Source organism: Sus scrofa, chromosome 12 (genome assembly GCF_054392235.1).
Source record: "Sus scrofa isolate SSC_HxYL_T2T_F1_AM1 chromosome 12, Sscrofa_HxYL_maternal_Yorkshire_Landrace_v2.0, whole genome shotgun sequence".
Taxonomy (NCBI): domain Eukaryota; kingdom Metazoa; phylum Chordata; class Mammalia; order Artiodactyla; family Suidae; genus Sus; species Sus scrofa.
In genome coordinates, this window is record NC_139394.1 from 54,536,584 (window position 1) to 54,547,879 (window position 11,296).

At 49.1% G+C, this 11,296-nt stretch overlaps 1 protein-coding gene across 5 annotated transcripts in view; it reads right to left on the reverse strand.

Moving 5' to 3' along the window:
• The window catches only part of NCBP3 (nuclear cap binding subunit 3), a 36,887-nt gene extending 30,345 nt beyond the window's left edge, over positions 1-6,542 (reverse strand). For all 5 annotated transcript variants that reach the window (XR_014821571.1, XR_014821570.1, XM_084985537.1 and 2 more), the window contains exons 1-3: positions 6,317-6,542; positions 4,069-4,134; positions 524-629 (exon numbers count right to left, since the gene is read on the reverse strand). Coding sequence is in view for 3 of the 5 variants with exons in the window: in XM_084985537.1 (XP_084841663.1) it covers positions 524-629; positions 4,069-4,134; positions 6,317-6,499 (355 nt within the window). In the remaining 2 variants the exon portion in view is untranslated. The remainder of the gene's footprint in view (positions 1-523; positions 630-4,068; positions 4,135-6,316) is intronic.
• Between the last annotated feature and the right edge of the window lie 4,754 nt (positions 6,543-11,296).

Genomic DNA, 11,296 nt, shown 5'->3' on the forward strand with positions numbered 1-11,296 from the left:
CAGCTCCTGCTGTGGCGCAGCAGGTTAAGGATCCGAGTTGTCTCTGAGGTGGTGAGAATTCAATCCCAAGACCGGTGCAGTGGCTTAAGGATCCAGCGTTGCCATAGCTGTGGCATAGGCTGCAGCTATGGCTTGGATTAGATCCCTGGTCCAGGAACTTTCATATGCTGCAGGTGCAGCCCCCCAAGAAAGGCAAAGAGAAGTTACCAATTCTATGAAAAAAGCAGAAAATGAGTAAGGGTCCATAAAAGCAAGGTTCTACTCTCAGCTCTGCCACCAATTCAGTGCTGTCCTCTGGGCTTCTCAGACATGACGTCTTTTTTCCAGCTCTAACATTTGCGACCCAGCTAATGCAGCTTGACTTTAACAGATCAGCTAAGAAATGGAGAATTCCTAAGTTCCCTCCTTTGGGAGTGTCTGGATGAGGACTGGACATGCGAGGCAAGGCCAGAGCGTGAGGCCATGGCAGGGAAAAGTCATTCACTGGGATTACGTAGAAAAAATCCCCCCAAATACCCTGTACCTTTCTTCATCATGTCTCGGTCCAAGGCAACGTTCCTTTGGGAGAGATTTACTTCTGATCGAAAATGGAAGCGCTTGGCTCGCTGTTCTTTCTTTTCAATTGCTTCCTAGAAAGTACAGAGCCAGAGAAGGGAAACGTGGAGGAGGAAAGTTAAATCACATACACAAAATGAGGCACCAGTGATAAGCCTAAAAGACTCCAAAGGAACAAGCAACATTGTCTTTAATTGCGTAGAGAATTGGATATTCACACGCAGCTCGGATCCAAGTTGCTGTGGCTACGGCTCTGATTAGGCCCCTAGCCTGGGAGCGGCCCTAGAAAAGGCAAAAAGACAAAAAAAAAAACCAAAAAAACCCAAGAATTTGATCTTCACAATCAGTGACTGGGAGGATGGACCCTGATGATGCTATCGTTGGGAGCGAGCGCCATAATGACTCTATGGCCATCACTGCACGGAGCGGAGCAGTCGCAACTCAACAGTGTGTGCTGACCCAACGAGCAATGAAGGAAGCTTTCGTGCTCTGACATTTCACTTACTACCAGCCACCATGGAAACGAATTACAACAAAATTAACATTCCATTTTCCAGGCGCAGAAACTGAGGCGTAAAAAAGTCAAAAGGTTTGCTAGAGACACTTCAGCTAGGAAGGGGGAAAATTTTCTGCTCAGTGCTATTTCTAGAAGCCCTCCCACCACCCCCATTTCAGGCTGTCTGCGTGCATGGTAATCACACCTATCCCATTATGTCTGCCTGAGCAGACCACTCCCTAAAGCTCCCTCCTTGTGGAAAAATAACACTGGAGCAATGAAACTCTCTTCTCTATTCTTAACTTGTGTCCAGGGAATTGCCAGTTTTCATCTTGAAGTGACAAGAAGCACTGCTGCTTCACTGAAAAATAAAATAAACAGTTTCCTAAGGTTTTTTTCCCCCAAGAGCTAAAATAACTCCAGATCCAACTGTGAGTTCCTGATAGCTCTTAGGAAGCGTCATTAACTGTATACTGACTTTGCCACACTAATTGAAGGTCTGACTATAAAAAACTTGTGAGGGGAGTTTCCACTGTGGCACAGTGGAAATGAACCTGACTGGGAACAATGAGGTTGCGGGTTTGATCCTTGGCTTCGGATCAGTGGGTTAAGGATCTGGCATTGTTGTAAGCTGTGGTGTAGGTCGCAGATTAGGCTTGCATCTGGCGTTGCTGTGGCTGTGGTGTAGGCCGGCAGTTGTAGCTCCAATTAGACCCCTAGCCTGGGAACCTCCATGTGCCACGGGCGACCCTAAAAAGCAAAACAAAAAACAAACAAAAAAATCAAAAAACAAAACCCATGAGGATAGGTAAAGCAGCAACACTTCTGTTATTTCCCAACAATTACACTAATTTTCTTTCTTTTCTTTTTCTTTTCTTTTTTTTTTTTTTTTTGTCTTTTTGCCTTTTCTAGGGCTGCTCCCGAGGCACATGGAGGTTCCCAGGCTAGGGGTCGAATCGGAGCTGCAGCTGCCAGCCTACACCAGAGCCACAGCAACGCAGGATCTGAGCCGAGTCTTCGACCCACACCACAGCTCACGGCAATGCCGGATCCCTAACCCACTGAGCAAGGCCAGGGACTGAACCCACAACCTCATGATTCCTAGTTGGATTCGTTAACCACTGAGCCACAATGGGAACTCCAGACACTAATTTTCTTCACTCAAGTCTTCCCAGTGGAAACAACTAAACTACCTTCCTCTAGTAACGACTAAAATAGCAATTCTGGGCTACTACCCCTTTCCCCATACATTTGTTTCATATAATGGTAAACTGTGTAGGATTAAGAACGTACTGTATACATCCTTTTCAATTACAATAAGAAAACATTTCTCTTTATTTTGTCTTCTTGTCAAAAAAGATGATCAGTTCCTTTGGCTTTTAAGTAATCTGAGGCAGACTGAGACCCAGATAAAATATAAAATAGTAAGCATGACATACTTATTTTTATTCTTGCTTTCATACATCCAAAACAGTAATGCAATATTATTTATTCAGAACTGTAATTCAAACTCTGTTCCAAACTTAATTACGCACATTAAAATCAGAAAGAATGTTTAAATTAAAGCAACAAATAAGTATCAACTGTTTTTTTTTGTTTTTTTTGGTTTTTTTTGTCTTCTTGCCTTTTCTAGGGCCGCTTCCCTCAGCATATGGAGGTTTCCAGTCTAGGGGTCGAATCAGAGCTATAGTACACCACAGCCACAGCAACTCGGGATCCAGGCAGAGTGTGCAACCTACACTACAGTTCACAGCAACGCCAGATCCTTAACCCACTGAGCAAGGCCAGGGATCGAACCTGCAACCTCATGATTCCTAGTCGGATACATTAACCACTGAGCCACTACAGGAACTTCAGTATCAACTGTTTATAAGAAGGAAAATAATACATTTGGCTCTGTGAGGAGTTACAATGAAGCTGGTAACGTAGTGCTAGCAATCACTAGATAAAAGGCAATATTCCCAGGTACTGAGAAAAATTCAATCAACTTGGCCTTCAAAGTTTAACCACATAACCAGGAAGTCCTATTTTCCTAATCCTAGGCCTCAACCAGTGAGGGATAAAGATATTTACTGAGGGCCTACTATGTGCATTCTGCTTCTTTTTTTTTTTTTTTTTTCTTGTTTTGTTTTTTGGGGTTTTTTTTTTTGTCTTTTTTGCTATTTCTTCGGCCGCTCCCGCGGCATATGGAGGTTCCCAGGCTAGGGGTCGAATCGGAGCCGTAGCCACCAGCCTACGCCAGAACCACAGCAACATGGGATCCGAGCTGAGTCTGCAACCTACACCACAGCTCACGGCAACGCCGGATCATTAACCCACTGAGCAAGGGCAGGGATCGAACCCGCAACCTCATGGTTCCTAGTGGATTCATTTCCACTGCGCCACGACGGGAACTCCCCGTTCTGCTTCATTTAAAGTGGAAACAGTTTACACGTTTTTACTTTTATTTATTTGTCGTCGTCTTCTTTTTTTTTTTTTTTTTGTCTTTTCCAGAGCCACACCCATGGCATATGGAGGTTCCTAGGCTAGGGGTCTAATTGGAGCTGTAGTGTTGGCCTACGCCAGAGCCACAGCAATGCCAGATTCTTAACCCACTGAGCAAGGCCAGGGATCGAACTCGAAACCTCATGGTTCCTAGTTGGATTTGTTAACCACTGAGCCACAACTGGAACTCCTTTTTTTTTTTTGGTTTGTTTGGTTTACACATTTCTAAAAAAGGGGCAGCATAAAAAAGCATTCTCAACAAAGAACTCTTCCTTGGATATGGTTAAGCACAGGCATCTAGGTATAGTGATTTTATCTTCTCATGGACTGGAGAACATACAAAAGCTGCCTAAATGTTTTCAGAATGTATGAAGGCATCAATGCGTAATACAAAATTTAACTTAAAAGAGTTTAATCCAGCAACAAAAGTAAAAAGTAGCTAAAAAATAACTGCTGTTCTACAAGTCCTAGAAGCAAGTTCATTAAGTTCACCTGCTTCTCAAAACAAATAAACAAATCACGGTCTGTCTTACCTTGGAGGTGACATCGATTCCGGTGATGAAGCTGCCAGCCTTGTTTTCATATCGCCTGCTTGTGTCCTAACACAAAGGGAAGAGGTGAGAAATGCTTAGCAAGCAACTGAAGCTAAGCACATGATAAGTGACAGCCCAACAACCTATTCCTTCTGGAAAGTCATTCTTTTTTTTTTTTTTTTTTTTTGTCTTTTTGCCATTTCTTGGGCCGCTCCTGCAGCATATGGGAGGTTCCCAGGCTGGGGGTCTAATTGGAGCTGTAGCCGCCAGCCTACGCCAGAACCACAGCAACTCGGGATCCGAGCCGCGTCTGCAACCTACACCACAGCTCACGGCAACGCCGGATTATTAACCCACTGAGCAAGGGCAGGGATCGAACCCGCAACCTCATGGTTCCTAGTCGGATTCGTTAACCACTGCGCCACAACGGGAACTCCCTGGAAAGTCATTCTTTTCAGCAATCCTTCCCCAACTCCCTTATTAGGAGGAGGCCTGTCCCAGTGACTCCCAGGTAGCAATCAACCACTCTAACGAGAACTCTTCTCTAAATCAGAGCCTGTCCACAGCTTAAAGCAATTCCCTCTACTGAAGGCATCCATGTAGATGAAAATCTGAAGGCTTTCATGAAAAATACCCAAGATGAAGCAGTCTCTCATTACCCCAACCCAGACTGGACAAATTCACCATGTCAGGCCACCAGATGGAGCACACGGCTCCACCAAAATGCAGAAAGTCCAGACTCACCTGGACCTCCTGGGGGGAAAGAGAACAGTGCAAAGAAAACAGGATGGGATTTGGAAGCCTGGGGACTCAAACCACAGCGCTGATGTTCACTGATCACAGGACACTGAACAATTCCTTTGGCTTCTCTGGACCTAAGTTTCCTCTGTTGGTATCCGCCTACCTTTCTGACCTCTTTTACTGCTCTCCCACTAGAGCTACAGAACTTTGCGTTTCTCCAACAAAACAACCTTGTTCCCATCTCAGAGCCTTTGTGCTTCCTGCTGCCCCTTCTGGGAACACTCTCTTCCAAGCCTGCACATGACTGGCTCCTTTCTGTCACGTAGGGTTCAGCTTATTCGTCGCTATGCCAGAGGACTTTCCTGACTATCCTATGCCATTCTGCTTCCTGCTTCTGCCCTCTGCACTCTCCTATCCCATTAAAATGTTTTATTCTCTCCACAGCACTCACCAATATTGGTAATTACGAGTTTAGTTGTGTCCCCCAACTGGAGTGTCAATTCCAGGAGGGAGTTTGATCTTGATCTTGATCAAGCGCCTAGGACTATGCCTGGCACAAAGTGGAGGATGCAATAAGTACAGGTTGAACTGAATGAACAAGGGGATAACGTCTATTTCGCAGTCACAGTGATATTTAAACGATACAATGCAGTAAATGGTAAAATGCCACTATGTTAATTGTGGTTGCCGGAGTCAGCATTATCATTTGCTATCTTTAGTGCTCCTACCTCTACCTTTTCCCATAATCTCAGTTAAAAGCAAGACTTGAAAACATAAACAGTCCATGTCTGGTGAGAAATTAAGTACATGAGAAGAGCTCTGCAGGCCTGAGACCGACCCTAAGAACCAGACATAGGACTCTCAAACCACAACAAGCAAAACATCTCTCACATTCCCCATTGCGATAAAAGACGGACCACTAGCTGGTTTACGATGTTTTTGGTTTAATTAAGGGTCAGATGCGGTGGAGCAAGATGACCCTCAAATCACAATAGGGACACTGAGTTTCTGCAGCTGACAAGTTCAGCCCTCTCAAGGGAAACCGCGAGTGCTGTGTTTAACAGACATCAGCTCCACCGGTGCAGGACCCACAGGGAGGCCGGGATGCCGGCGCCTCCCCCCGCCCGACAGTTCCTTCTGGGCCGCTCCGGGTTCTGTTCCCGCCCGAGGCTGCCCCTTTATCTCAAGCCGCCAAACAATCCTAACCCCTCCTCGCCCACCCTCTTGCAAAGACTGGCTCAGAGTGGCAGCAAAGAGGGTGTCCTCAACTACCCCCCAGCTCAACCCCACCTCCTCCAGCCCCCTCAATACCCATTTCCGGGCGCTCAGGCGTCCTTTCTTTTGCTCCCGGTCCCAGCCCCCGTCCCCCAAGGGCTCGTCCCCCTCTCCCATTCCTCTGAATGCCCCCGTCCCTGGCCCCAGCCCCCGCCGCCTCCCTTTCCGGCCTGCTCCGGCGCGGGACACTCGCTCGGCGACCTCCTCCTCGCCCCCGCCCCCCCGCCCATACCGGGATCAGTTCCTTCAGCGAGCGCCGCACCGGCACGATCTCCAGCTCGCCCTCCTCCACCTCCATGGGCTCCGGCTCGCCGCGGTCCAAACCGGACTCCGCTTCAGGCGACAGGGGCCCCAAGGCCGGTCCCGCCGGGGCCTCTGCCTTCACCGACACTCGCAGGCCCCGAACGGCCGCCATCGCCGCCCGCCGGCCGCACCACTGAGCGCCCTCCCCGCACACCACCGGCTAGAGCGCCGCTGCCACTAGCCACAGAGCAACGGCCTCCGCTACCTAGAGCGTCGCCTGCTGCAGCTAAAGGGCCCTGTTTAGCCACGACGCCCCCTAGTGGCGGGAGGTACCTGAGGGCCAGCTGAAGCGGGATCTGGTGGAAAAGAGGGCGGGACCGAGTGGGAACAAGGGCAGGGCCTACTGGAGGGGGCGGGGCCTGGAGCCTTTCGCTGCAGTCTGGCCTTAGAAAATAGCTACACACCTTGGGCAGTATACCTGTAATAATTGCACCAAGCAATCATTACCTGCCAATGACTGTTCCAAGCGCCCGAATCCTTACACATACCCTTTGAAGTATTACTACTACAAAGGGGGGCATTTAAATTTAACCAAGATTGATGTTCCCACTGTGCCTCAGTGGGTTAAAGGATCGGGCCTTGCCACAGCTGCGGCATAGGTCACAGCTGAGGCTGAGAATGAATCCCTAGCCTCGGAACTTCCATATGCTGCGGGTGCAGCCATAAAATTAGAGTTCCCATCGTGGCTCAGTGATTAACGCGCCTGACTAGTATCCATGAGGATTAGGGTTCAGTCCCTGGCCCTGCTCAGTGGGTTAAGGATCCAGTGTTGCTTTAAGCTGTGGTGTAGGTGACAGAAGCGGTTTGGATCCCGCGTTGCTGTGGCTGAGGTGTAGGCTGGCAGCTGCAGCTCTGATTCAACCCCTAGCCTGGGAACCTCCATATGCGTCAGGTGCAGCGCTGAAAAGACAAAACACACACATACACAAAAGAAAGAAAGAAAGAGGAGTTCCCATCGTGGTGCAGTAGTTAACGAATCCCACTAGGAACCATGAGGTTGCGGGTTCAGTCCCTGGCCTTGCTCAGTGGGTTAGGGATCTGGCGTTGCCGTGAGCTGTGGTGTAGGTTGCAGACGCGGCTCAGATCCTGCGTTGCTGTGGCTCTGGCATAGGCCGGTGGCTACAGCTCTGATTGGACCCCCAGCCTGGGAACCTCCACATGCCAGGGGAGCAGCCCTAGAAAAGGCAAGAAGACAAAAAAAAAAAAAGAAAGAAAGGGGAGTTCCCGTCGTGGCGCAATGGTTAACGAATCCGACTAGGAACCATGAGGTTGCGGGTTCGGTCCCTGCCCTTGCTCAGTGGGTTAATGATCCGGCGTTGCCGTGAGCTGTGGTGTAGGTTGCAGACGTGGCTCGGAGCTCGGATCCCGCGTTGCTGTGGCTCTGGCGTAGGCCGGTGGCTACAGCTCCGATTCGACCCCTAGCCTGGGAACCTCCATATGCCGCGGGAGCGGCCCAAGAAATAGCAACAACAACAACAACAACAACAAAACAACAACAAAAAAGACAAAAGACAAAAAAAAAAAAAAAAAAAAAAAAAAAAAAAAAAAAAAAAAAAAAAAAAAGAAAGAAAGAAAGAAAGGCAGGAAGGAAGAGGGGGTGAAGGAAAGAAAAAGGAGAGAGGAAGAGAGAGGCAAGAGAGGGAGGGAAGGAGGGAGAGAGAGAGGAAGGAAGGAAGAAAATAAAAATTTACTCAAGGTGACCGGGTATTTAAGGGATAAACTTGGATGTGAGTCTAAACAGTCTGCCTCCAGACCCCAGAGTGAGCCTTGGTCTATCACATTTGCGCAAGTCTGTAGGTATACAACGCATTTTCCTTGACATCTTTTATCTCTTCCAGGTCTTCCAATGATTGGCCCATTTTATACACCACAAAACTGAGACTCCAAGAGCTCTGAGCATGGAGGAACAAACAGTTAAAAACCAAGGAAGAGCATGACCAGCATCGGACACACCTGATGGAAGTCAGGTGCAGTTCTAAGTTGGGCACACACAAGCACGCCCAGACCCCCAGTTCATGTCTATTCTTGGAACATGGGCAGGTCAGTAGTGAAGGAAAGTGCCTACAATTAAAGAAAATGTTAAGTTTCCTGGTGGCCAAGCAGTTAAGGATCCAGCATTGTCACTGCTGTGGCTTGGATCACTGCTGTGTTATGGGGCTCAATGGGAAAATAAAGTGAAATGTGGGCTTTAATTAACAATAATGCATCAATATTATCTCATGGATTGTGACAAATGTACCACACTAAGGCAAGATGTTATTAACAGAGGAAACTGGGGGGTGGGAGAAGGGAGTGAGTGGGTCTATGGGAACTCTGTACTTTCTACTAAATTTTTTTATCAACTTGAAAGGGTCCCTCCAAATCTATTTGTTAAAACCAAAAAAAAAAAAAAAAAAAAAAAGACACCCAGAATACATACATCCCAGACCAATTAAATCAGAATCTCTAATGGTGGCTGATTTTTTTTAAAAGCTCCCTTGGATGGAGTTCCTTTGTGGTGCAAGGGGTAAGGATTTGGCATTGTCACTGCAGTGGCTTGGGTTGCTGATATGGCATGGGTTCAGTTCTTGGCCCTGGGAGATTCTAGCATGAATCATGTGGTTAGGCCTGGAAGTGCAACCTTCATCTGATTTTCCCACCTACCCTTCTCAGTGTCCCCTTGTTAGGGTTCTGGGTTTTCCTGGCAGCTGACCTGGGAAGACCTGGGTGGGGTGGGTGTGCGGGAGACCTGGGCTCTAACCCTGGATCTTCCCTAACTCACTATAAGACTTTGAGCGAGGAGTTCCTGTCGTGGCTCAGTGGTTAATGAATCTGACTAGCATCCATGAGGATTCGGGTGCGATCCCTGGCCTCGTTCAGTGGGTTAAGGATCCTGCATTGCGGTGACCTGTGGTATACGTTGCAGAGGCAGCCTGGATTCTTTGTTGCTGTTCCTATGGGGTAGGTCAGCAACTACAGCTCCAATTCAACCCCTAGCCTGGGCACCTCCATGTGCCGTGGGGTGCAACCCTAAAAAGCAAAAAAAAAAAAAAAAAAAAGGCTTTGAGTGAGTCACTGGTCCCTGGGCCTCAGTTTCCCCACCTTAGTGTGCCACCCAGAGTGGTTGTCCTCATGGGGAAAAGACATCACAGTCTTTTTCAAAGCTCTTCGCGTGACGACTTGGACTATCAGACCCAGGCCCAGGATTTGAGGGCCAACACCTGGGATGAATCAGCCTGGGGGTTTTTCTGAGTATAGACTAGGTCTTGGAGAGTGGATTGACAGGCAGGGGTAGGGGAAGGCCTGGAGGAGTGAGTATGAAGAGCCGTGAGGGGCAAGAAGTGGCTCCAGAGTGGGTGGGTGGGGCGAGGGTCAGGACAGCATCCAGAGAGGCCAGTGGGGCTGATGGCAATGAGCACTGGAAGGGTTCTGGGGGGGGGGCGTGGTCAGGAGGGTGCATCACTACACATCACTCTGGCAGGTGGTGCTTTGCTTTTTTTTGGCCATGCCTGTGGCATCTGAAAGTTCCCAGAGCAGGGATTGAACCCACACCACAGTAGCAAGCTGGCAGGCTGTAAGAGAACGGACTGGAGTGCTGAGGATGAAGGCTGGAGACCAGTGAGGAAGTGAGAGATGGTGAGTCCAAAAGTGAGGGACAGCAGTGGTGGCAAGTGAGTGGCTTATTGGTCTTGGCATTTGGGGAACGTCTGCCTGGCCCCCGGCACCCTTCCTGCAGAGGGCTTGGTGCAGCCCTCATGGGGGCTTCACAGGACGACCAGGGAACATGCAGAAGCAGCTCCCCACTTTTTTTTTTTTTTTTTTTTTTTTGTCTTTTGTCTTTTTGTTGTTGTTGTTGTTGTTGTTATTGCTGCTATTTCTTGGGCCGCTCCCGCGGCATGTGGAGTTTCCCAGGCTAGGGGTTGAATCGAGCTGTAGCCACCGGCCTACGCCAGAGCCACAGCAATGCGGGATCCGAGCCGTGTCTGCAACCTACACCACAGCTCACGGCAACGCCGGATCGTCAACCCACTGAGCAAGGGCAGGGACCGAACCCACAACCTCATGGTTCCTAGTCGGATTCATTAACCACTGCGCCACGACGGGAACTCCTCCCCACTTCTCAGATAGAAAAGCTGATCACCATGATGGGCAGCCTCTGGCTTGATTTCTTTCTGGTTGGTCTCTGATTTCACCCAATGAGGAGCTCCACAAATAAGCAAAGAGCAATCACGTAGGACTGAGCCCATGACCTTCAAGGCTGGCTGCAGACAGCCCCAGAGGCAGAATTCTCTTTGTTTTTTTAAGGGTCTCAACTTGCTTAGTACATACTCTGTACCAAGCACTGTGTCGGATGCTCAGGGACCTGATTATCTGCATTGTACCAGTAAGGAAGTTGAGACTCCTCTGATGACTTGCGAAGGGCACACAGCTATTAGATGGCAAAGCTTGGATTCAGACTCCAGGCTGGCTGACCTCAGTGATAACTGTTCTCATCGTGGCCATGCCGGACCCTCCTTTGAGCATGGATGGCAGGTCCTCGCGCCCAAAGCTAAGGGGACACTGGGGAGACCCAGGCAGTGTCACAGGGACTCCTGTGAGGCTCCACTTGAGACTTCTGTCCCATGAGGAGTGACGAGGGCTCCCAAGGACCAGACCTTGGCCTCCCTGGGCCCCTGCAAAAGAGGCCAGGTGCTCTTGTGGGCCGTCCATTGGCTCCCAAATACCCTGTTCTTCCCAAGGAGGGGCCACAAGACCTACCCAGGAGACTGAGCCACATCCTGGACTGTAGCCCCTCACCTTCCAAATTAACCCTCCCTCCCACTCCCCACCCCCAGAGCTCCTCCCACTCTTGTCCTACTGAGACCCCTTCAGCAAAGCCAGCTGGTGAGAAAGAACACATCCTGATGCAGAAAACATGCAAACCAAGGTG